We start from the raw sequence: 27,923 nt of genomic DNA on the forward strand, positions 1-27,923 counted from the left end.
AACAAAAGTAAAAAGTGTGAATTTTGTACAAAATAAGGCGTTTAGAAAAAATACAAATGATAAAAATACTAAAACTATTATTTTTGTAATTAAATGAAATAGTTGTATTAAGTAACTAGTTGAGGTATTAACTTTGTTGCTCATTTTTTTGAAATATCTCGCTAAGGTTATAATATGAAGAAAACTAATACTTGAAGCAGCCTCGAAGCAAAATAACTGCACCACGTATTTTGAAACTAAGTCGGCATTGTGAGTAGATCGAACGCTAATATGAATAAACACTTGAATGATAAAAACGCTAATAAAATAATGTAAACTATAAAACTAAAAAATAGTAAACATTTTGATTGTTAAAAATTAGGTGTTTGGTTAGTTGTAACATAATAAGTAACATTCGATTATTAAAAAGAAACATTTTCTAAAAGACGAAAAATTAGATTAAAAAAGAAAGCATATTAACATATTTTTGGAAGTCAAATAAGTTACTGCCACAATTAAAAACGACAACAACTAAAACTGTATTTAAATACATAATAAATAATTAATGAAAATATCTGATACCATTAGAAATGAGTTGCTGAAAAAAATTTTGAAACTGTAAACTATTAAGCTTAAATCATTATTAATCAACATAAAGCAAAAGTCGATACAATTTCACTTATAATTATTTGTGATAAATTTATAAAAAATAAGCCGTTTTTTGAAAAAAACAACATATTGCAACTTTTGTTTGGGAGAAGAGTTGAAAACTCATTCAGCGGTAAATTAATGGAAACATAAAAAAGAAATATAAAAGTATAAGGCTTAAGAAGATAGTTTACATCAAATGCCCAGTCGTTCAACCTAGTTTCTTTTTTACATTATATCAAAACATTTTTGTGCAAACTTTACAACATTTAAACTTTCAAGAAAAACTGAAACTCAAGCTAAAAATTAAATAAACCTTCAGAGGAATAGTTCTGATCTCCAGGGAAATTTCTAATGTTATATAAAATTTTAATTTCCTGGAAATATTTCTAATCTTCAGGAAATAATTTTGACATTCAGGGAATAGTTTTAATTATCATACATATTTCTAATCTTCAGGGAACAGTTCCAATCCTAGTTGCTGTCTGCTAGCGAGTCCTTCCGAATTGCTTCTGATGCATCGGTGGTAAGAATCGTCCCCGCTACGAGTGTCGCAAGCCCTAAATAATAATATTAATTTTTTTAAATAGTTTTATATGTAAATTAAAATATTAATTAAACAACTTTTTAATTAAATAATAATGTGGTAAGAATAATCTCCGCTTCGTAAGTTGCTAAGATAACAATAACATTAATTTGTGTAAAACTTATTTAATGAAATGAATAAATAAAAATTATGGTAGGAAAACCAGTACTAGGGTCACATAGCTTTATAAAGTGTGAAAAACTAACGAAATTTAATTGTTATTTGCACCACAAAGACTGTGTTGTTTTAAAATTTATCACCTCAAAAAGTTAACATAATAATTCAATTTTTTATAACATTGTTTCTTATACAATCTTTATTTTAGAGTCGAGGTTTATTGAAATTACGCCTGTGTAGAAATAACAAGTATAAATTTTATTAATCATATAAAAACTATAAATCGAACCTGTGGTAATATCTCCTCACTAATTGAGGTTCTACAGCTCTAAAGACGTGCAATTGGGAATACTTGACAAGAAGATCGTAAATGTTCAGTTTGTCCTGTGCCTCTGTTATCTAAAAGAAAAGTAAACAAAATGTTTTTAATGATAAACATTCAACTGAGTGTCTTGTTATTATATTGTATTTATATTTAACAAACTTCCAACATAGCTTTTAGGTTTGTATTAGTTTAATTTAAGTGTTTTTTTATATATATATTTCAACTGTGTGTCATGCTGTTTAATTCAATTTTATTTTATTTATTTAAACAAACTTTCAACTAAGTTTCATGCTGTTTAATTCAATTATATTCTATTTATTTTTAACAAACTTTCAACTGTGTGTCTTGTTATTACATTCTACTTATTTTCAACAAACTTTCAACTGTGTGTCTTGTTATTACATTCTACTTATTTTTAACAAACTTTCAACTGTGTGTCTTGTTATTACATTCTACTTATTTTAACAAACTTTCAACTGAGTGTCTTGTTATTACATTGTATTCATTTCTAACAAACTTTCAACTGTGTGTCTTGTTATTACATTCTTCTTATTTTCAACAAACTTTCAACTGTGTGTCTTGTTATTAAATTCTACTTATTTTCAACAAACTTTCAACTAAGTTTCATGCTGTTTAATTCAATTATATTCTATTTATTTTTAACAAACTTTCAACTGCGTGTCTTGTTATTACATTCTACTTATTTTAACAAACTTTCAACTGTGTGTCTTGTTATTACGTTCTACTTATTTTTAAAAACTTTCAACTGTGTGTCTTGTTATTACATTCTACTTATTTTCAACAAACTTTCAACTGAGTGTCTTGTTATTACATTCTAGTTATTTTTAACAAACTTTCAACTGTGTGTCTTGTTATTACATTCTACTTATTTTTAAAAACTTTCAACTGTGTGTCTTGTTATTACATTCTACTTATTTTCAACAAACTTTCAACTGAGTGTCTTGTTATTACATTCTACTTATTTTTAACAAACTTTCAACTGTGTGTCTTGTTATTACATTCTATTTATTTTCAACAAACTTTCAACTGTGTGTCTTGTTATTACATTCTACTTATTTTCAACAAACTTTCAACTGTGTGTCTTGTTATTACATTCTACTTATTTTTAACAAACTTTCAACTGTGTGTCTTGTTATTACATTCTACTTATTTTCAACAAACTTTCAACTGTGTGTCTTGTTATTACATTCTACTTATTTTCAGCAAACTTTCAACTGAGTGTCTTGTTATTACATTCTACTTATTTTTAACAAACTTTCAACTGAGTGTCTTGTTATAAAATTCTATTCATTTCTAACAAACTTTCAACTGAGTGTCTTGTTATTACATTCTACTTATTTTTAACAAACTTTCAACTGAGTGTCATGTTATTACATTCTACTTATTTTCAACAAACTTTCAACTATGTGTCTTGTTATTACATTCTACTTATTTTCAACAAACTTTCAACTGTGTGTCTTGTTATTACATTCTACTTATTTTCGACAAACTTTCAACTGTGTGTCTCTTGTTATTACATTCTATTCATTTCTAACAAACTTTCAACTGTGTGTCTTGTTATTACATTCTACTTATTTTCAACAAACTTTCAACTGAGTGTCTTGTTATTACACTCTACTTATTTTTAACAAACTTTCAACTGAGTGTCTTGTTATTACATTCTACTTATTTTCAACAAACTTTCAACTGTGTGTCTTGTTATTACATTCTACTTATTTCTAACAAACTTTCAACTGTGTGTCTTGTTATTACATTCTACTTATTTTTAACAAACTTTCAACTGTGTGTCTTGTTATTACATTCTACTTATTTTTAACAAACTTTCAACTGTGTGTCTTGTTATTACATTCTATTCATTTCTAACAAACTTTCAACTGTGTGTCTTGTTATTACATTCTAGTTATTTTTAACAAACTTTCAACTGTGTGTCTTGTTATTACATTCTACTTATTTTTAACAAACTTTCAACTGCATGTCTTGTTATTACATTCTACTTATTTTTAACAAACTTTCAACTGTGTGTCTTGTTATTACATTCTACTTATTTTTAACAAACTTTCAACTGCGTGTCTTGTTATTACATTCTACTTATTTTCAACAAACTTTCAACTGTGTGTCTTGTTATTACATTCTACTTATTTTTAACAAACTTTCAACTGCGTGTCTTGTTATTACATTCTACTTATTTTCAACAAACTTTCAACTGTGTGTCTTGTTATTACATTCTACTCATTTTTAACAAACTTTCAACTGTGTGTCTTGTTATTACATTCTACTTATTTTTAACAAACTTTCAACTGTGTGTCTTGTTATTACATTCTACTTATTTTCAACAAACTTTCAACTGTGTGTCTTGTTATTACATTCTACTTATTTTCAACAAACTTTCAACTGTGTGTCTTGTTATTACATTCTACTCATTTTTAACAAACTTTCAACTGTGTGTCTTGTTATTACATTCTACTTATTTTTAACAAACTTTCAACTGAGTGTCTTGTTATTACATTCTACTTATTTTCAACAAACTTTCAACTGTGTGTCTTGTTATTACATTCTACTTATTTCTAACAAACTTTCAACTGTGTGTCTTGTTATTACATTCTACTTATTTTTAACAAACTTTCAACTGTGTGTCTTGTTATTACATTCTACTTATTTTTAACAAACTTTCAACTGTGTGTCTTGTTATTACATTCTATTCATTTCTAACAAACTTTCAACTGTGTGTCTTGTTATTACATTCTAGTTATTTTTAACAAACTTTCAACTGTGTGTCTTGTTATTACATTCTACTTATTTTTAACAAACTTTCAACTGTGTGTCTTGTTATTACATTCTACTTATTTTTAACAAACTTTCAACTGTGTGTCTTGTTATTACATTCTACTTATTTTCAACAAACTTTCAACTGTGTGTCTTGTTATTACATTCTACTCATTTTTAACAAACTTTCAACTGTGTGTCTTGTTATTACATTCTACTTATTTTTAACAAACTTTCAACTGCGTGTCTTGTTATTACATTCTACTTATTTTTAACAAACTTTCAACTGTGTGTCTTGTTATTACATTCTACTTATTTTTAACAAACTTTCAACTGCGTGTCTTGTTATTACATTCTACTTATTTTCAACAAACTTTCAACTGTGTGTCTTGTTATTACATTCTAGTTATTTTTAACAAACTTTCAACTGTGTGTCTTGTTATTACATTCTACTTATTTTTAACAAACTTTCAACTGCATGTCTTGTTATTACATTCTACTTATTTTTAACAAACTTTCAACTGTGTGTCTTGTTATTACATTCTACTTATTTTTAACAAACTTTCAACTGCGTGTCTTGTTATTACATTCTACTTATTTTCAACAAACTTTCAACTGTGTGTCTTGTTATTACATTCTACTTATTTTTAACAAACTTTCAACTGCGTGTCTTGTTATTACATTCTACTTATTTTCAACAAACTTTCAACTGTGTGTCTTGTTATTACATTCTACTCATTTTTAACAAACTTTCAACTGTGTGTCTTGTTATTACATTCTACTTATTTTTAACAAACTTTCAACTGTGTGTCTTGTTATTACATTCTACTTATTTTCAACAAACTTTCAACTGTGTGTCTTGTTATTACATTCTACTTATTTTCAACAAACTTTCAACTGTGTGTCTTGTTATTACATTCTACTCATTTTTAACAAACTTTCAACTGTGTGTCTTGTTATTACATTCTACTTATTTTTAACAAACTTTCAACTGAGTGTCTTGTTATTACATTCTACTTATTTTCAACAAACTTTCAACTGTGTGTCTTGTTATTACATTCTACTTATTTCTAACAAACTTTCAACTGTGTGTCTTGTTATTACATTCTACTTATTTTTAACAAACTTTCAACTGTGTGTCTTGTTATTACATTCTACTTATTTTTAACAAACTTTCAACTGTGTGTCTTGTTATTACATTCTATTCATTTCTAACAAACTTTCAACTGTGTGTCTTGTTATTACATTCTAGTTATTTTTAACAAACTTTCAACTGTGTGTCTTGTTATTACATTCTACTTATTTTTAACAAACTTTCAACTGTGTGTCTTGTTATTACATTCTACTTATTTTTAACAAACTTTCAACTGTGTGTCTTGTTATTACATTCTACTTATTTTCAACAAACTTTCAACTGTGTGTCTTGTTATTACATTCTACTCATTTTTAACAAACTTTCAACTGTGTGTCTTGTTATTACATTCTACTTATTTTTAACAAACTTTCAACTGCGTGTCTTGTTATTACATTCTACTTATTTTTAACAAACTTTCAACTGTGTGTCTTGTTATTACATTCTACTTATTTTTAACAAACTTTCAACTGCGTGTCTTGTTATTACATTCTACTTATTTTCAACAAACTTTCAACTGTGTGTCTTGTTATTACATTCTACTTATTTTTAACAAACTTTCAACTGCGTGTCTTGTTATTACATTCTACTTATTTTCAACAAACTTTCAACTGTGTGTCTTGTTATTACATTCTACTCATTTTTAACAAACTTTCAACTGTGTGTCTTGTTATTACATTCTACTTATTTTTAACAAACTTTCAACTGTGTGTCATGTTATTACATTCTATTTATTTTCAACAAACTTTCAACTGTGTGTCTTGTTATTACATTCTACTTATTTTCAACAAACTTTCAACTGTGTGTCTTGTTATTACATTCTACTTATTTTTAACAAACTTTCAACTGTGTGTCTTGTTATTACATTCTACTTATTTTCAACAAACTTTCAACTGTGTGTCTTGTTATTACATTCTACTCATTTTTAACAAACTTTCAACTGTGTGTCTTGTTATTACATTCTACTTATTTTTAACAAACTTTCAACTGTGTGTCTTGTTATTACATTCTACTTATTTTTAACAAACTTTCAACTGTGTGTCTTGTTATTACATTCTACTTATTTTTAACAAACTTTCAACTGCGTGTCTTGTTATTACATTCTACTTATTTTCAACAAACTTTCAACTGTGTGTCTTGTTATTACATTCTACTTATTTTTAACAAACTTTCAACTGCGTGTCTTGTTATTACATTCTACTTATTTTCAACAAACTTTCAACTGTGTGTCTTGTTATTACATTCTACTCATTTTTAACAAACTTTCAACTGTGTGTCTTGTTATTACATTCTACTTATTTTTAACAAACTTTCAACTGTGTGTCATGTTATTACATTCTATTTATTTTCAACAAACTTTCAACTGTGTGTCTTGTTATTACATTCTACTTATTTTCAACAAACTTTCAACTGTGTGTCTTGTTATTACATTCTACTTATTTTTAACAAACTTTCAACTGTGTGTCTTGTTATTACATTCTACTTATTTTCAACAAACTTTCAACTGCGTGTCTTGTTATTACATTCTACTTATTTTCAACAAACTTTCAACTGTGTGTCTTGTTATTACATTCTACTTATTTTTAACAAACTTTCAACTGCGTGTCTTGTTATTACATTCTACTTATTTTCAACAAACTTTCAACTGTGTGTCTTGTTATTACATTCTACTCATTTTTAACAAACTTTCAACTGTGTGTCTTGTTATTACATTCTACTTATTTTTAACAAACTTTCAACTGTGTGTCATGTTATTACATTCTATTTATTTTCAACAAACTTTCAACTGTGTGTCTTGTTATTACATTCTACTTATTTTCAACAAACTTTCAACTGTGTGTCTTGTTATTACATTCTACTTATTTTTAACAAACTTTCAACTGTGTGTCATGTTATTACATTCTATTTATTTTCAACAAACTTTCAACTGAGTGTCATGTTGTTTAATTCAATTACATTCTACTTATTTTAAACAAACTTTCAACTGGGTGTCATGTTATTACATTCTATTTATTTTCAACAAACTTTCAACTGGGTGTCTTGTTATTATATTCTACTTATTTTAACAAACTTTCAACTAAGTGTCATGTTGTTTAATTCAATTACATTCTACTTATTTTAAACAAACTTTCAACTGAGTGTCTTGTTATTACATTCTACTTATTTTTAACAAACTTTCAACTGGGTGTCTTGTTATTACATTCTATTCATTTCTAACAAACTTTCAACTGTGTGTCTTGTTATTACATTCTACTTATTTTCAACAAACTTTCAACTGTGTGTCATGTTGTTTAATCCAATTATATTCTATTTATTTTAAAAAACTTTCAACTGGGTGTCTTGTTATTACATTCAATTATATTCTATTTATTTTTAACAAACTTTCAACTGGGTGTCATGCTGGCTGACGGAGGCGCTGAGCAAATTCCTCGCTTTCACGTAATCGCTGTTGTGTATGCACACCTCATCGAACGAGTAAATGTCGAACCTCCCGTACTTCGGCTTGATCGACACTTTCTCCGGTGCCGGTTGACCCTATGTATGGGGTGAAAAATATTAGAAAATATTTAAAAATAAAAAATTTGTTGAAGTAGATTAAATTTAAATAAGTTAAGTAAAACTTTCCATTGTATGGGATGAAAAATATATTAAAAAAATAATTAAAACTTATTTAAGTAGGTTATTAATTAAGTTAAGTAACACTTGCCACAGTAAATCCATTTATCATTTTATCCTTGTTATGTGATTTTTTATACCAATTTTTTAAAAATTTATTCTTTATTGTCGTTTACTTCATCATGCCATGTAATGTATTCTATACAATTGAAGTTAAAAAATATGTATTGTTTATCTAGTTTGAAAATGATAAACTTTTCTTTTCAATGATGTAAAGGTACCATTTAATTAACTTTATAAAAACTTAACGATATTTTAGTAAATATAAAATACAACAACAAAAACCTTGTGCACAATTTCAGGGCTGTACCTAGAAAAGGGAATTGGGAAAAACGCTTGCCACCCTAAACAAAAAAAAAATGTATAAATTTATATTTCAGTCACAACAAAAAATAGTTAAATGATAAAATACAAATAGCTCAACAATCAATACAACGTCATAGTATATCATCTAACACACAAGTTAAGCTAAAACCTTTTAAATTCCAAAAAAAAAAAACTACTCTGTAAACAAAGCATACCTTGCAGAGTGTTCATTCTGCATCTGTTGAGAAAATCACTGTTGAGATCGGCTGCAGGTGATGTTATGTACAGCAGCGCGTCATCGGAAAACTTCTTCGTCTCTATATCCATCGTTTTCAACTGAAACATGGCAAACGTTAACGAAATCGACTATTACTAGTGCAATGAACAGTTAAAAGCATATTTCGTTTTATGCATTTAATTGCTTAGAAGTAGAAATCTATTTTGCTTACATTTTTTAAATTTTGTCATTTGGAAACCTTGTTTAGATGCCCTGACTTAAAATTTTAACTATTATCAACTTACTTTAAAAGGTATATCCGTTTTTATACTGATTAATATAAACAACAGTAACTACAGAAATAACTAAAAATAATTATAGTATGTAAAACTAACTTGTGAAGTTATCTCTGTTTTTATACTTGTTGACAAATATAACAATTCTTATAAGATAACTTGCAAAAGTATCTCATTTTTAATTTTATTTGATGTAAAAAATGTTTTTTATAACTTACTTGTGAGGGTATTTCTGTTTTTATACTGAGCCATGGAATCAACTTGCTCGGGTCATTTTCATTCTTGTATTTGTCCTGTGAAGAAGTTTTCATGTGGAAGTTGGCATTTTAAAAATTATAACACAAACAATTAGTTTTAACATATTCAAGTTAGTGTATTTTAGGAGTATAAGTCCACGCATACTTAAATTTACAATTTTTGTTGAAGAGTTGGTTTGCATAAAATTTTATAAAAATATAGAATACCCTGTGTTTTTTATTCAATTTCTAAAAAAGTGACCTTTTATTAGATCCGTTTTAACACTTTTCGACAGTATTAAAAAAGCATAACTCATAGCTACTATGAATTCAATCTAGAAGTATATGAGCAAAAAAGTAAATAAGACAGTAATTGTTTTTAAACTTCATACAAATATAATTCTAACTTCAAACTCATCGAGTATTTTCTTTTGTTCAAGGAAAATATCGTTGTCTTTCAACTGAGAAGCGCTTTCTCCATTGTAAATGAACACGACTGTCAGTGAGCATTTCTCCTTCGTTTGCAGTACAACCTGTACATTGAAATATGTAGAAAATGTGTCTCTGAAAGTTTACAATTTCGAATTTTTTTTTCAATACTGCTTGTGCAAAATTAAAAGTTATGCTTTCGAAAAAAAAAATACTTAAGAGTTTAAAAAAATTTTTTTGGGAAAAAATACTGATATCATTATAAATTATTGTGAGTTATTTAATATATCTTTTCTAACAATCTCAATTTTTAATACATAATTATTCAGTTTTTATAAATCCAAGACAAATCATTTAGTTCCAAATCGTATTAGCCAAAGCTTTTAAAATTATAAAAGAACTTTAAAATGTGTCTACTTTTAAGTTGATAAAATTTACTTACATAAAAGCTTAAAATATAACTAATTAAAAATTTAATTTTTATAAAAACGAAACTAACGCTGGCGTAAATGTTCATGAATTTTTTGAACAAGTTCCTTTCATGTTTAGTGACCGACAATATAATGTTTATTGAAGCTGATTCCGTCACAAACGGCATCGGAACTATTTCTGCCTATTAGGTTATAACTCAATTATTGTTACGTCATAAATAAGTGTTTATTCTTACGTCATAACTAATATTTATCGTTATTTAATTTCTTATTTAAATGTAACTTACACATTTAGTTTACCTAAAAGTAGTTACTTTCAATTTGAACTAGTCACTTATATAGACAAAAATTGTAACAAAAAATACTTGATTAAAGCAAAACTTTAAATATTTTTTACTTTTAGTTACTTTAAATATTTATTTGTTTTTATAGTTATCAAAAACATAACCAAAAACTAATTACTGAAACTCTTTTTCTTTAATCAAGCTATATTTTTAAACCTTCGTAGAATTTAAATTATAAAGTTAGTAATAAAGATAATTTAATTTATTGCAAAGTCAAAAATTAAAACAAAAATGTTTGATTGCAGCCATTAGCTCTAAATTAGTTCTGGTTTTCATCAAAGTTTACGGACAACTTACAGATTTGTTATTTTGTTAAAACTCACATAAGTTTTATTTTATTCACAATACACACTTCTATGGTTTAAGATTTTTGATCATTTTATTAATTTTAGCCATGTTTGTTGGCAAAAGTAAAACTACTACTCTAAAGTTATATAATAAGGTTAAAAAAATCTTGACTTGTTTGTACTATTGGAATAAAAAATATTTTGACTTTGTTTTTCGTACAGTGTGATTTAAAACCTCTAAAATAAAATAAAACCATTCCTTTAGAAAAACATCAAACAAACGAAAATTATAACTGTTTCTAAATGACCTTTAGATTTTCAAAACACTTAAAAAATACAGCTAGCTTATTTTAAAAACTGTAATAAAAATTTTTTTCTAAGAACCAGGATGATTTAATGTTAACAGTCCAATTAAATAAATTATGTAAAGAAAAAAAATTCACCAATCAAATTTAAACTGTTCTGAAAACCGCAATTAATTGCCGCAGTTTATAGTGGCCGTAAATTTAAATCTGTAATAATTATGGGTTTTATGTTGGTGCAAAATTGTAATTTTATTCTACAGCATAAATATTACTAATTTTTATTTAAATATAAAAAATAACCATTCAAGTAAGTGAAACTTGAAAAAATAATTTTAAAAAAGCTATAAAAAGTTTACATTCAAGTATTTTACAAAACTGTAGAACCAGCAAGAAAGTATAAACAGTTGAAATTTTTGATGTTGGCAAATTTTAATTTTGATTTTTACATATATATTCGCAGAGATTAACAAAAAAAGAAGTCTCAACATACCGATTAAGTAACTAAGGTTTAGGATGATAAAATTAGAAACAAAAATATACAAATTAAAATGTTGAAATAATGGTTTTTCCATTATGAAAATCACAATTTTTATACATTAAAGTTTATTGCAAACAAAATACAAAACAGAAGTACTTTTCGGACACGCTCTTCAGTATTTTTTCGTGTCAAAACAAGCTGAAATAATGATTTACTGATAAAAGCTAATAAAACTAAGTATTTAAGAAAACAAATTAAATTTAACACAATAGTAATAATTAACAAATTAAGGCAATCGTTTAATCAGAAATAATACATATATGTTACATACAATACAATAATGTTACATTTATATTATTTCTGATTTAACGATTGCCTTAATTTGTTAATTATTACTATTGTGTTAAATTTAATTTGTTTTCTTAAATACTTAGTTTTATTAGTTTTTATCAGTAAATCATTATTTCAGCTTGTTTTGACACGAAAAAATACTGAAGAGCGTGTCCGAAAAGTACTTCTATTTTGTATTTTGTTTGCAATAAACAAATTAAAATGTTCAATAAAAACTATACTATGAATTATTTTTTAAGTTGTTCAAAAATTACAAAAAAAATTGCTTAAATTAATAGACAGTAATTAGTAAAAAATGTTTTTTACTTACAACTTAATTTGCTTATAACTATATTGGTTTTATTTTAAACTTAATCTATATAAATTCATATGTATATACACATACTATATATAGTATATAAATATGTGATAAGAACATCTCATTATTCAAAAATGAAGTTGTGAATTGACACTACGCGATATATCATTTTCAATGGTGTTTATAAGTTTTATATATTCTTAATATATACAATAACAGTTATGTAAAAAATTGCTTCAAATAAAAAAAACTGTGAGATAAAAATTTGAATGATTGTTTTGTTTGAATTTACAAACTTTATAGTGTTATAAAAAAAACCACTAAACAACAACTATTGTGTTTAGGACAGATATAATACCTATATTTTATACATAAAGCTTATTTTTATAACTATGAAATATCATTAAAGAGACAACAACAAAACAACTTATATTAGTTAATGGTCTCAGCAGATCTAAATCTAAATGTACCTAAACACTGTATGGCTTTAAAATTTAGTTGTAACTTTTGTACATTTTAATACATGCAAACAACAACAAAACAACTCACATTAGTCAACGGTCTCAACAGATCCACCCTGTGGTTGACCTCAATGGTCCGGCCCTGCACCTGCACGTACAGCAGCAAGTCCAGTATGTACTCCATCCCCCTCTGCGGGTCGAACCTCCTGTACCCGTTGATCAGCTTCTTCTTGCTCAGCTGCAATCCCTGTGTTTAAATTTAAATGATTTTAGATAACTTAAATCTAGCTGTTGCAGATGCTACGGGTTTCTAAAACAATGTAGACACACATCCAGTCTTGACAAAATAGGTGTAAAAAAAAAGTATATCAGTTCCAATCCCTGTTGAGATGTTTTAAATCTAGCTGTGGCGAATGTAAAAAGTTTTTTGCACTTAGGCTGGTGTATTAAAGAATCAAGTGTAAAAAAGTATTTGTTTTAAACAATAATACGGCTGGAATATGAAAAATTTTAGCATTTAAAATAACCTGGGGGTTGTATTTCTCATTCAATCGTTTCAGTGCAACCTCAATTATATTGACAATGTCTATTTTGTCGATTCCGTTCAATTCGCATTTTGGTATTTCACCTATAATTAAAAGCGATATTTTATAAATGGTAAAAAGTAAAAACATTTGTTGTTTTTGATGATTGATTCTTTTAAACACTAAATAAATAGTACTTCATAATTATTTTACACTCAAGATATATTTTATTATGAGTTTTTAAAATATTGTATAACTTGCAAATAAACAACCCAGCAATTTAACATTATCCCAAAAAAAGAATTCATTGTATAATCAATTACACGTATGTACTGTTTGGTCTTACTTAAATATAAAAATAAGCATGATAATAAATCAAAAGCTTCAACAAAAATGTATTCCAATTATTTATTAATACTTTTCAACATACCGGGGCATGTTAGTGTGTAGTCCTCGGTGAAGTAGTCCCACAATATTATGTCCCACCTGTTAGTGGGTCTGTAGGATGGATTGATACCTACATAATGTTTGTTGTTTATAATTTGTACTTTTATAAAATACTAATGAATTAATTCGTACGAACATTAAACTAAAAGTTTGTAAGCATCGTTAAATCAAGCAATGATACTAAGTCATTGAACTAGTTAGGTTTAAATCAGCTTTAAATGTTTATTATTTATATATTTGAATTTATTTGATATTAAATTTTATTAATTAATTAATCAAGCTGAGCATTGTTACTAAGGTATTAAACTAATTATTTTTAAAGCGGCTCTATTTATTATTTAGTATGTATTTAATATGTATAGTAAATTTTAATATAATAATTTACCAATAGGCCAGGAAAGTGCAGGAGCTTCAGGTGGTAACTTTCCTTCCAGTGATTTTATTTCTTCCTGTGAAATATATTTATTTTAAAATAAATTCTAAAGACTTCTCATTAACGGATTTTAAAAATGTAAACAGTATAACAATCAAATTCGTCATCCAGTTAATGTCGTGTTTCAATATTTAAAAGTAAAAAAGGAACAAGAGTTTTCAATATTTGTTTAATAAACTTCAAAACTCTATACAAAATGGTTTCTGAAAATCTCTGAAATTTCCAACTTCTAAGGGTACATTTGTAAACAACTTCGGAAATACAAACATGACTCGTAAAAAATAAACAAACTGAAACTTCCGATATCTGAGATATTTAAGTTTTCGATGTTTTTTAATATATACTTAAAAGCTGTTCACCAGAGTATCCAAAAACCTAACTATGATATCTTAAAACTTTTTTTAAGATCCAAAAACAAATTTCAAGCAAATAAAATAGTTTTAAAACAATGTTTAATTTTAAACAAACTTGAATTTCCGATACCTGCTGAAAGGCAAGATATCAGACTAAAAACAAATTTAAAAAACTATACAAATTTATTGCATATTTTCTTGACGATAATAGATTAAACATATTGAAAAGATAAATTTGAGGTTTTAATTAATTTAGCAGAAATATATAAAGTAAATAACAATTAGCAAACAAGCCTGAATTTCTGATATCTGCTGAAAGGCCAGGTCGGCTTTTATTTCGCTGAACCTTTTGTGCAGGTGGTACATCTTGTTAGGAGATTTGACGTTAGTGACCACAAGCGAGTTCTTGAACGCAGTTGAAACGTCGTTGCTGTCGATGTCTATCGAGTTGTCGTCTGGCAAATCGAAAGTGTAGTACGTTCGTCCCTGTTAAATTGTCAGTATTGCAACTAGTTCTATTTTTGAACAATTAAACTGTTGGTGTTGATCATCTGAATACTAGAAACTTGTTGCAAAAAGTTAGTTATTTGCAAAAAATAAAGGATATCAAAGAAATTTTTATAAGGTGTTATGTAAATTCCCTTTTCAAGTGTTTGTTATTTAATTTAAACTCTGAGGGTGTGTATTTAATACAAACATTTTAACATTACTTGTTCTTAGATAGAACAAACACATCAATGGTATACAACTGGTTTTATTGTGTTTACAACTCCGTTATATAGTAGAAATTTTATTCCTTTCAACAGTAAACTTTTCAAACAACTATACATGCTTATCAATCAAGCATATATACATATTTATATATAAATAACTAGTAAGGATATAAACAAATACATTACAGGGTTGCCACTCATTTTTTCAATTTTTTTTCCAGGTTTTCAAAATTTCTTCCATGTTTTTAAAAGTACACATTTTTGTGTCTATTTTTAGTTTTAAGTTAATTTCTATTAAAGAAACTGTGTTACATAGAATAAAAGCATTGAAAAGATACGGTAAAGTCAATTTAAATGTGTTTTTTAATAAAGAAATTTTTTGATGATGACGAAAAATCTTAGTTATATGATAGACTAGTGTCAATTCAAAATTTTACAACTGAAAATGTTTAAGTTACTAAAAATTCCAGGTTTTGCCAGATTTTTTGATCAAATTTCCAGGTTTTTCCAGGTTTTTTTCAAAATTTCTTAAATTCCAGGTTTTTCCAGATTATTCTAGCCTAAATTGTCAAATTCCAGGTTTTTCCAGGTTTCCAGGTAAAGTGGCAACCCTGTACATTATGAAGGTTTTTCAGTCGGATACAAATTTTTAGTTTTCATTAAGGTAGTTATTTTCCTTATCCAAACCCACGACTACCATTAGACGTGAAGTAATTAAGTTGCATTAACTTATAATGAGCTTTTTTAATTTTGATCTTAGGTAATACATTTATCCAGAATAGAGTATGCAAGCTTACCATTGTAATCAAACAACACTAATCATAATGAATGTAATTTTAATAATCTGAATTACTAATACATTATTCTAAGCTTTAATTCAAAGTAATAAAAATGTTGAAATAATAGAAAATGTTTGGCTGGTAGTAAAGTAAACATGGTCTAGTTATACTAATTAAAGTTACTTCTTTACTTTATATTGAAAATTAACTAAAATATAAATAAATATTGCATTGAAAATGTTACAATCTTATTTAATTAAAATATTCCGATAAAAGTTTATTTACTTATGAAACATTCTAATAAATAAGATTTAAACGCCCATTTTTTGAGAAATGTTTTCGTACAAACTCACTTGGCAAACAATAAACTTCTCATAACTTCAAGTAAACTTTAAAAAGTTGCAATTAAACTTTAACACACTAATTAAACTTTTAAAAGTTATTCAAACAACTATTTATTACACATGACATAAATTCACGTTCGAACTAATTTCAATCACAAAATATTATTTATATAAGGCGAAATAACGCACATAAATCACGTACCATCTAAACAGTAGACTTGTTAAAAGGCGTCAGTATTTACAATGAACAAAAACCAATCATTCTTTATTCGCCTAGTAAACAAACATGAACATTTTTCACACATTTTTGCAAATAAATCAAAACCCCAGTTTACGTATACACTTACGTTTGCAAACTTTGTAGCTTTAATTTAAACTGATTTTTGAAAACTTAATTTACAGTTTATTATATCTGTAGCAAAAATCAAAATCAAATTTACTTTAAAATTACACATTGTATATGAACTTTTTGATAAATTTTTGATAATAAATCAGATTTAGTGTAGAAAACAAAAGTCTTTGTTGTCAAATTGTAAACATTTTTCCATTTCTAGAAAAAAAAATTATAACCATCTTTACAATGACACATTTATGTTATGGACTTAACTTTTATTATTTTTCACACTGATCATTGATATTTAAATAAAAAGTAAAACACAAAAATCTAAATTTAATAATTTAACTAACGTCTTGATTGTCGGTGCAGTCAACAGCGCCCCTGGTGGATATTTTGATGCACCTTCCCAGCATCATGTCCGGGCTCAAGTGTTGGGATTCCGCTTGTTCGCTGCACTGCTTCAAGTAAGGTTGGATGTCGATCAGGAGCAACCTCGATATCACTATGCCGTGCTTCAACTGCGAAAATAAAATAACTTTAAAATGTTTTAACTGTTAAAATGTATAGTATGTGTGAATAGAGGTGCTTAAAATAAGAATATTTGTTTTTCGTTATAAGTTTTAAAGCTGCTTGATTTAGAAAACTTAGTTTTACTTAACTACAACAAATTGTGAAGAATAAATAACACTATTTAAGTTATGCGCTCAACTCATACTTCAACAACCAGTTTTCTGTGTTTTAACTGTGAAATGTATAGTGTCTAAACTATTTGCAAAACTAGTTCATGTTATACATGTCTATATATAAATATAACAGTGTGCTTAAAACATAGTTGTTAGCTAGTCAAGATATAAATTCGAGGTTAGATGTCTGTGAGCAGCAATCACTATACCATGCTTCAACTGTAAAATGTACAGTGTTTGAATTAACGTGCTGAAATTGTTACTAGGAATCATGTGACATTAACTAAGTATAATATGATATAAGTTTCAAAGTCGCTTGATTAAAAAGTTTAATTAGACTTTACTATAATAAATTGTTATGTATAGTAATATGATAGAATGAGTTAGTGTATTTTCCAAAATGTAAGTAACTTTAAATCTATCTATTACAACCAGATCTTTATACTAGTAGTCTTGGTGAACTCAATGCAACAAAAAAAAGATTATACAACCGCAATATCACTATTCTGTGCTTCAACTACGGTAATAATATGTAGTATAATATTTGCAAAATTAGTTTATATGTCCAAGTAAAATTTATTTTTTTAAGTTCTGAAGATACCTTATGACAATACATTCACTGGTTTTTTAGATTTAAAATTATTTGAAAACTACTACTATATCAGTGTTGTTTTATTAAATATAATTTAAAAACCAAGTAACTTTTCATAAAGTTTTCATATATGCATACATACAAGTACGAAGCTTGAACGATTTTACAGCGCTGCATACTTATACAAAACTATATTTAGCCAAAACTTTTAATTTAAAGGAGTTTTGCTCAAAATTTTTGTAAAATTTATTTAAACAACCAACTAAGCAATACTGGTACTCGACATTATACACTTCTTAATTTTTAAATATTTTTTTTGTTAAGTATCAAACAAACAACCAACTGAACAGTACTGGTACTTTATTCCCCGGGCGTCGGTGTAAGTCTTGGGCCGTCCCATGAACATTCTCCTGTTTATGCTGACGTGGTTGACCAGTCCGTTCATCCGGTCCGCCTGGGAGTAGGAGGTGTCAACTGTCAGGTAGAACCAGTCATGCGTATCACTGTGGATTTTTTGTAATTTATCTTATTATACAGTTTTTTATATTTTGATTTTTTGGAGCCTGGGCCAATTGATGCATTTATTTCACTAGATATTTAAAATCTGGCAAAATCTGGCACAACCAGTACAATAAGCGCATCAATTGGCAGAAGGATTATTTAAAATGTATTTGTTCATATTTTTCTCAATTATTTTATGTGACATGATTCACAAATATTGTCCACTGTCAAGTAGAACCAGTCATGCGTATCACTGGAATGTTTTATTTTTGTATAAATTTTTACTTGGAATCTATCTCACCAGATTTTTTTAAATCAGGCCAGATAAATGCACCAATTGATAAGAGACATCTTTGTTAATATTTTGATAACATCGTTATGCTGCGTGGCTTTCATGTTAGTATGCTATAATGAACGTATAAATGTGTTATCTTCTGTTAGATTTTTAAAATTTAGCGAGATAAGCTCATCAATTGGCAGAATGTTAATGATTTAAATGCGTCAAAATGATGATAGTTTTGATAACTAAACAGTAATACACTTTAAATGTATACCCTTTATAGGTAATAACATACACAGTTCAAACAAACAAATATTATAAATGTATATACTTTATAAAAAGCAATAAAACAAAGTTCTAACAAACAAATATTTTGAATGTAAATAATTTGCAAGTGATAGCAATTTACAACCCAATCAAACATTTGTTTTTATTATTTAAGTTTTTTCGTTTTCAATCACATAATATATAAAAAACATAACAAACACGTGTTCATGGCGAAGATTGTTCAGAAGCTCAAAAAAAAAAATTGGTCTTACTTACAATAACATACAATAAAATAAAACAAACATGTGTTCTTGGTGCAAGTTGTCCAGCAACTCAACAATGAACTTGTTCTTGCTTCCGGCCCTCAACGTTTTCACGTTCATGTTGCGCACCATTGTGTCGTCATAATTGTCGCCGCCGATGTTCGTGTCGATCCACGGTTGGTAGAAGGTGGGCTGCAACTGCATGTGGTGGGAGAATGTGCGGTTGAACGCTATTCCTGTGAAAAATGTGTGAAAATTCAATTATAAAACATTCATCTATCCAATGATTCAATCTAAAACTAAAATGTGAAATAAAAAAATAATGTTTTATATGCCCTGTGTCAGTTGGTGAACTTGTCTCAAAGTTTTTTTTTTTTTGAATTTTTATGACTAATGTACGGGTGGGCGTACAAAATCAGCATCAATAATATCTGTTCGAGAGTCATTTTGACAGATTTTTTTCAAATATGACACACGTGGATCTATTGGCAGAAAAATTCCAATTTATGAATTATTTTCCATTAATACATAAAATTTTTTGTAAAATAAACATTGTTAATTTCTATCTGATAGCCAATAAAATATTGTGACAGGTTTTTTAACATAAAAACATCTATTAACAGAAGATTCGATACTTTCAAAAACTATATTAAAATATCTTGAGTAAAACCGTTTTTTTTTTTTTTTTTAATTAAATGATATGCTTGTAAGAGATTTTTTCGTACTTATGTAAACATATGTGTTAATGTATAGACCCATTTTCTCTTGGTTTCTAAAACCTGGTAAACAAGTTCATGCTAAAAATTTTGATACTTATAAAATATCATATTAAACCTGGAATTGGTGTTTCAATTAATTAAACGTGTTTTTATTTAAGTAACATTAATTTGTCAACTTAAAAGAGTTTACAACAAAAACATATATAAAGTAATGTTTTTACAATATTTGTATCTAGATAAAGTTATATTGAATCAACATACTCAACTATAAGTGTAATAAATTAGTTTTTTTTTTATAGACTGAGATTGAATCAAGTCATATATTCACATTTAAAATATTGGCTTTCGACGACAATCTTTTATTTTTCAGTTTTACTTATATAATTTTTTTTTGAAAAACATTAAACTTCAAATACAAGTTTTAAATCAATGTTTCTCAACCAAATTACTACTATTTGAGTTAAAGCGTTGTATACTGGTTTATCGTAAATTAAAAAATTCAAACTGTTTGTTTTCAAATGACTACAATATTTTCAAACTACTTATGGGAAAATAGTGAATTTACAATTGGTTATTCCTACTCGAACCAAGAAAATTATTTTATTATACAAATACCACATTAGTTGCGGTTTCAGAATTTAACTACTTTTGTTAAAAATGGATATATAATATTGCGTAATACGCAATACAATAAGTATTCGCTTGTAACAAAGTTGTTCGAATTTACGCCTTTGTTGCGTCACTGAGCGTCTTACAGCGCTTTGCATTGGCAAACAAAAAGCTTTTGCGTACAATCGAATATTATTTGGTAAACAGTATATACGTTTGAAAAAGCCATAATTGCGTTTATATGGAGGCAGTAAACAAATCTTTTAAAGCTTATTGTGTTATTATTTTTTTAGTTGAAATTATTATTAAGGTTGAAAAGCATGGACTAATACTTAAGTTTAATTTAAAATCATTCGACAACTTTATGCGATATCAGTGGATAATCAAAAAACAAGTTAGTTTAAATGTGATTTCATTTGAGTTTTAATTAAAGTATATTTAATTATTAAAATAATCAGTGTTTTGATTTATTTTAACAAAAAAAAGTAATATATTATGAACAAATAAACAATTGAAATACTTAATGAATAAATTTATAAAAGAAAAACTTTATATTTTAATTACAGACTGACTTTTTTATCGTAATTTATCATATAAATAGTAGCAATTACGCAACTCACAATTGCATTTTAAAGTGGATAGTTGTACAAAAGTAAATCTTTACAACTTAAACTATGACACAGCTTTGATACATTCTTCAACAGTATTAAAGGAAATATTCAGAAAAACTTAAAATAATAAGGGTAATATTCTTTGTAGATTGATACTAAACTTTTTGCAATAATTTATTTTTATTTTGTTGTAAATTTAAAATATATATATATATAATTTTAAAGTATATTTACTTTAAACTGTTATGAAAATACTAAAAAAAAACATCGCATTGTAAAGGTCTACAAAAAAGTTTAAAAAAAAGATGTTTTTAGTAAAACTGCATTAAAGCTATAAGTTACTTTTTTATTTTCTAAATATAAAGCCAAATAAATATTTTTGAAATAACTAGTGACCTATAAGTAATTAATGAGCTTAAATGAGCCATAAAAACTATGCTATCATGTGTAAAAAATAACAGTAAAAACAGACTGATATTCAAAACTTTTACTTACATATAAGTATATTAAAAACAACAAAAAATTTATATACATTTTCCAACTTAAAAAAGCTTTTACAAATACTTCAAAACAAAAGTACTAACTTGTAAAAAAAATTGGAACTTGATAAAATAAATTGTCTATAAAAAAATTTTTACATTTAAATTTTCATAAAAAAACTTAATAAACGTTTTTATTTGTGCTAAGAGTTGCAAAACATCTAATTTACATATAAAACATAAAAAAATAAAACATGACAACTATTATTCTTACATGTTATAAACTTCTATAAAAAGTCTTAAATGTTAAAGTTTGAAAATAATTCTGACTTGATTGTAAGCAAAAAAATGGTATTCAAACTTAAATCTAGGATAATGAAATATAAAATCTTATAAGAAGGTTTGTAAAAAATTGAAAATTATTTTAACTTAGAAAAAACTAAAACACTGCAATAGGTCAAGCCATACATAGTATATCACCATACAATATAATACATATATCAGTATATTTATAAAAATTTAGTTATTACAAATTCACAATTATCTACACTTGGTCCTTCCCTTTAAAACTAATCTACAAATTTTTTGCTAGCAAGCACACACCGTGCCATAAATAAGTTGGGAAATACCTAAAAAACAACTATAAAAATAATCAGATTGATTTAAGCATGCTAGTTAGATTTAACCCTCATAGCTGCAGATTTAAAATTTATTTTATCCAGAAAAGTTTCTATGAAAATAAATAATGGTAATATTTACGGAAATAGGTTATGAGAAATCAGGATTTTTATTGTGAAAACAAATTTAAACTAAGTTGTTAGAAGTTCTAGTTGTTTATAAAGTACATTGACTTTGTAAAAAAACTTAAGTAAGAACATTCAAAGTAAAAATTGTTTAATAACAAACCATGTAAAATTTTGTAAAGTTTGCAAGGAATGTATAATCACTAACAATCATTTAATTCAATAATCTAGTAAAAATATAATCAAACATTTAACTATATCTTAGTACAACTAAGTTTTAGAAGGCAGCACTTGATAAATCATAAAAACTATAAGAAACTTCAGCTAAAAACAAAAAACAATTTACAAATATTCTTATATAGTATATATTAAACAGATAGTAACGAACCCATGGTCGGCAGGGTAGATTTAGACGTTACCACGGCAACTGCCAAGTTGTCCCTGATACCCAGTTCCTGTTTTAGGTATCTGAAAATAAATTTCATAGGTTTGAGTTTTACCCAGGTAAGCATCAATTATATAAGTAACATTTAAACTTATTTATTACAAACAATTTCTTAAAAGAAAATAATAAGTTTGACCTTTACCCTAGGAAACTTAATTGAATATAGATAAGTTCTAGTTAAAAGTTTTAGGTATCTAAATACAAAATAAATTCTAAATTAATTGAACTTTTTGCCTGCAAAACTCCAATCGGATAAATGACCTTTAAGATTAGTTATTACCAATGAGTACAAGAAAATATAAAGTGTGCGAGGCAATGGTGGTACAATTTTTAAATATACATTTTGAAGAAATTTTAAGCTGTGCCAATATTAAAGGCAATTAAATTATTCAAACTAAAAATCAAAGTTCAAGTATTATTTAAAAAGTGTTGATAAAATTTGCACTTTGGGAATTAAATTTTGTTGTCCCATGATAGACAATATTTCAAAGTTAAATCAAATTTTATATTTATAAATTAAACAATTCTACCTGGGCCGGTGAATCTTTTTATTCTTTTCGTAATTCTCAGCCACCTTGGGCTTCAGTTCGGGGTCCATTATTATTCGAGGTTCGAAATCTTCGATGTTGTCCTGAATTGGAGGGGCGTACACACGATCTTTTCTCTGATGTAAAACATATTAAATAAGTAAAAACGATATTTTCTATATATCAAAAAAAAACATAAAATATTTCTTATGTAAAACTACATATGTGAACACATATGATCTTTTCTCTGATATAACATATAGAATAAGTAAAAACGGCATTTTATATATATTAAAATAAAAGAAAAAAATAAAAACACTTTTTATGTAAAACTAGATATATGAAAACATACAATACTTTCTCTAAAATAAAACAAATAAGTACGCACGATTTTTCTCTAAATATAAATAAAATAAATGAATATAAGAAAGTATTTTATTTCAGTTTTATCAAGTATATCAGTACGCACATTCTTTTCACTAAATTAAAGTCCATACAAAGTTTTTTAATCTAAAATTTCATTAAACTAAAAAATATGTAGACATAACCTTATTTATAAAATTGAAAATATCTAATAGGTACCTATAGTAGAATTACACTAACATTAAATACTTCAAGTAGGCGTCATATGTTTAGTAATAAAAAATCTGAGCTACTAGATAAACATATCTTCTTGAACTTAAAAATACCTCAGTATAAAAGTTTTTTTATGATTTTACAGCTTTTTTAAAAAACTACTATGTGCATATCACACAATAGTCTCTACAATTTATTTTCTTTATAAAATTAGTGAACAACTATATTATTTATAAGATTAAAATGATAATTACTTAGTTTTAACTTATATTATTTTTATCTAAAGACAATATTAATTTAACCATGTATAGAACAATACAGTGTTTAATAAACATTATTATTGGAAGCTGGAAAAATAGTAGCATAAAGAAAATAACTAGTCATTTCTACCTAGCTATTAATCAAAACAATTAAAGTTATGAATTTTATTTACTATTGTGCTACTTAAATTAAAATAATGGCTAAAAAATCAGCTTTACAAAAATATTTTTAAGCTCACTAGAGAGTGTAATTATGTGGAGATGAGCAAAGCCATCTACTTGAAATGCTAAAAAAATAAATTTAAATGGGAACCGCTCATTACCTACACGCGATCATTTCCCACCCGGTCAGATTCTAGAACTGCTTACAGACCAAGAGTAAGGGTTAGGGGTAATAGTGATAGTAAAAATAAACATGTAATAAGTATAAATAAAACAAAAATGTAAAAAAAATAAAGGAATAAATATAGAAAATAAAAAAGTTGTGGGTGGGAATTGTGCGCGGGTGGGATTCGATCGGGTGGGAAATGATCGCGGTTAGGAATTGTCAGTATACCAATTTAAATATATGGTAAAGATATAACGAAATTTAATAGTTTCACAAAAACTTATCTGTTATCAAACTAACATAAAGTCAGTAAAAGAACTACAATAAAAAAAACTTTGTTTTTAAAGAGTCATGGATTATGTAAAGTATTGTTATAAAGAATCACTTACTTATGAAATTGACTAAATTATTAAGTAAATACAACTTTGATTTTATCAAGGTTTTCAAACAACTTTCAATTACTAGTAAGCAAAATTTTACAAATCTATTACAACAAAACAAAAAAAAAATTTGAAATCACCAAATAAACTAACTAAAATAAACTATTTACATAAGTATCAAGCTAACATAGTTAAATAATTTGGTTCTTAGTGTTTAATACATATGTATAATGCATAAAATATTGTATTAAAGTTATATTCTGAAGCAGTCTAAGCTGAAAACCAGTAATAGCATAAATTTTAACAAACCAATAATCTAAATCGATAGTATATAAAATTTAAAATTAAGACATTTTTATTTGTTATAATTTTCACAAATTTAATTATATTTTAAATAACATATGAAGCTATAAAAGACATAATTAAGTAGATATAAATATAGAGCAAAAGTATATTTTTAGAAGTATTATAAAATCAAATCAATTCCAATAAACAATCTCCTATTTATTAAATGGGTATTTAAGCCTTATTAACCTTAAAAGGTCAATTTGTCAATGACTTGTTATATTATTTAAAAAAAAAATTTAATACAATGAAACATTTGAGAATACTAGAAAAATTAACTTCAATTAGCATTTTACTTTACTTTATTTAAATAAACAAGCATACATTTTAGTCATAAAAATAAACACTCATATGTATAATTAATATACAAGCTATAAATAGTGTTTTATTTTATTTTGTTCTGTTAAAAAACATACAATAAATTGAACCTAAAATATAATAACATTTTAATTATCATCAAACTTATCAATTCAATCTTTAATTATCAACTAATCATCAAACTAACAAATTAATATTTAATGTTTTAATCATCATTGAACTAACTTATCTACTTCATAAATAATTAATTACTTAAAATTAAAACATCTAGTCCTATCTAGTTACTTAATCACAATTAATAATTATCACACTAACATATTCTTTAATCATTTTAAAGCTAAAATGTTTGTTCATCTGTTATTTAACTATCAAATTAAAATAATCATTTATATTTAAGTATACGTTAAGTAACATTCTACTTAAAAACAATCAGACTACATATCTTTAAATTCTATATATATTTGAATATAACCAATTCGTTCTCAATTATCAACAAACTAAAGTTTCATATTTAGCATAACAATATTCAAGAAACTAAAAATCTTTCTGCCTCGTCAGTTGACATTCACTATTTGCTAATCATCAAAACAACATTATAACTTACTATCTCAAATGACAAAACTAACAAGATTGTTTTATTCTCAATTCTTATCGAATTAACATGATTTATTTATCCCATTTAATTTATTATTTAACTTTATTCTAATTAACATTTTATGATTTATTCAAAAATAATTAAACTGACATATCTTTCTGCTTCATCAGGCGACATTGGTTTGTAGCCCATCTTGTTTATTTGCTCTTGAGAGTACTTTATTTCTTTCTGCTGACCCTGATTAAAATGTTTAAGATAAAATACATAATTTATAATGTTAATACTTTTAATTTTAAAACAACATTTTCAATACTTTGTATGCCCATTTACTTAAAACAGCAAATAAATAGTATTACTACTAACTACTTTAAGACATTAATGAATATCAGCAACCTGAATAGATCAGGGTTGGTAAAGGTTTTGGATTTTTTTTTAGGTTTTTAAAGAACAATATTTTGTTTATTTTAAGAATAAAAATAATTTAAATGTAAAAAACTGTTTTAAATAGTACAAAATATTGAAAAGATATTGTAACGCTTTTTTATATGTGTTTTATAATACACAAAAATTTAAAAACTCAAAAAATTGCTTGTTCATGATAAATTTTCTAAACCTTAATCAAACTTTTGTCATTTTCAGGGTTGCTAATTTTTTTAATTTCTTCCAGGTTATTAAAAGTACAGGTTGTAAGGTTTATTTTTAGTTTAAAGCTAAGTTTAAGGTTAAAATTGTGTTAAGTAATTTAGTAACATTAAAAAGATACTGTAAAGCTACTTTAAATGTGTTTTTTGTAAATAAATAAATTTGATGATGACGAAACTTTAACTATATATTAGATCTTTCTTTTCAAATCAAAATTTGAATGTAAAATTTTTTTTTCATTCCTTTTTTTTCAAAACTTCTCAAATTCCAGGTTTTTCAAGGTTTCCCTGAGTAACTCTACAATATACAGGTTCAAACCAACAGTGAAGACAACGTATATTTTTAAGTCATATGAAAATACTTACTTACAAAATATTAAAAAACAATTTTAAACAGCAAGAGAAATGCAGTGACAATTACAATTAGTGACAATAGTAAAAATACAGCTGCAGAAATTTTTATCAAAAAGCTTTACATAGGCAAATCCCTCAACATAATTGATTTTTTTTCATGCTATAAAACTTGTTATCAAAAACAAACTAACACAACAACAAAGTAACAGAGCAGCAGTTGCAGAAACTTTTACTAATAAAACTTTCAATAAAATGAAAACAAATGAAAAGTTTTAATGCTCTTAACTAATAATAAAAACAAACTAACGTAGTCAAACTAATAGTAAAAACAAACTAACATAGTCAAACTAATAAAAATTTTTATGCTATGAAAAATTTTACAGAAAACAAACTAACATGATTAAAGCTGATCCCAATATCAAACTGGCTATTCAAATCGGCACAGTCCCTGTTGAGAAGGGGGCTCTGAAACACGCTGATGCTCACCCCGACAAACAACCCGACGAATATGGGGAAGAGGGGCCTTATCTTCTTCACCAGCCTTCCTCTCATTTTATTAAAACTTTGCTGTAGAAGTAGATTTCATGCTGTAACATGCATTCAAAAATATAAACTTAAGTATATTAATTGCTATATATAAAAACTATCATACTTGAGAACAATAGACAAAACATTGTTTTTACACTTGAAAATAATTGACATACTAAAAGAAAGATTTAAGGTATTAAATATTATAATGTTTTTACTGTTGAGTATATTAATTAGAAGTAAATTTACTTACAGAAATAAAA

At 26.1% G+C, this 27,923-nt stretch overlaps 1 protein-coding gene across 1 annotated transcript; it reads right to left on the reverse strand.

Annotated features, from left to right (window-relative positions):
* Window positions 1–27,695, reverse strand: LOC145833778 (chondroitin sulfate synthase 2-like). Its single transcript, XM_082940957.1, has 20 exons — window positions 27,529–27,695; window positions 26,288–26,374; window positions 23,339–23,472; window positions 22,752–22,831; window positions 19,243–19,438; window positions 18,235–18,394; window positions 16,967–17,134; window positions 14,738–14,929; window positions 14,043–14,106; window positions 13,641–13,727; window positions 13,214–13,314; window positions 12,775–12,933; window positions 10,231–10,344; window positions 9,710–9,835; window positions 9,285–9,359; window positions 8,769–8,889; window positions 8,533–8,591; window positions 7,954–8,106; window positions 1,620–1,729; window positions 1–1,187 (listed from the first exon to the last, which is right to left on the reverse strand). Exons 1-20 carry the CDS (start codon window positions 27,682–27,684, stop codon window positions 1,076–1,078), a joined length of 2,454 nt encoding a protein of 817 aa, XP_082797083.1. The 5' UTR covers window positions 27,685–27,695; the 3' UTR covers window positions 1–1,075.
* Between the last annotated feature and the right edge of the window lie 228 nt (window positions 27,696–27,923).

Source organism: Thalia democratica, chromosome 4, assembly GCF_965202585.1.
Source record: "Thalia democratica chromosome 4, ktThaDemo2.hap1.1, whole genome shotgun sequence".
Classification (NCBI taxonomy): Eukaryota; Metazoa; Chordata; class Thaliacea; order Salpida; family Salpidae; genus Thalia; species Thalia democratica.

Coding starts and splice junctions, on each gene's coding strand:
- LOC145833778 (XM_082940957.1), bottom strand. CDS start 27,684: ATGAGAGGAAGGCTGGTGAAGAAGATAAGGCCCCTCTTCCCCATATTC. Junction 26,375..27,528: donor TTGGGATCAGCTTTAATCAT/GTTAGTTTGTTT, acceptor CATTTTAATCAG/GGTCAGCAGAAAGAAATAAA. Junction 12,934..13,213: donor ATGAGAAATACAACCCCCAG/GTTATTTTAAAT, acceptor ATTTAAACACAG/GGATTGCAGCTGAGCAAGAA.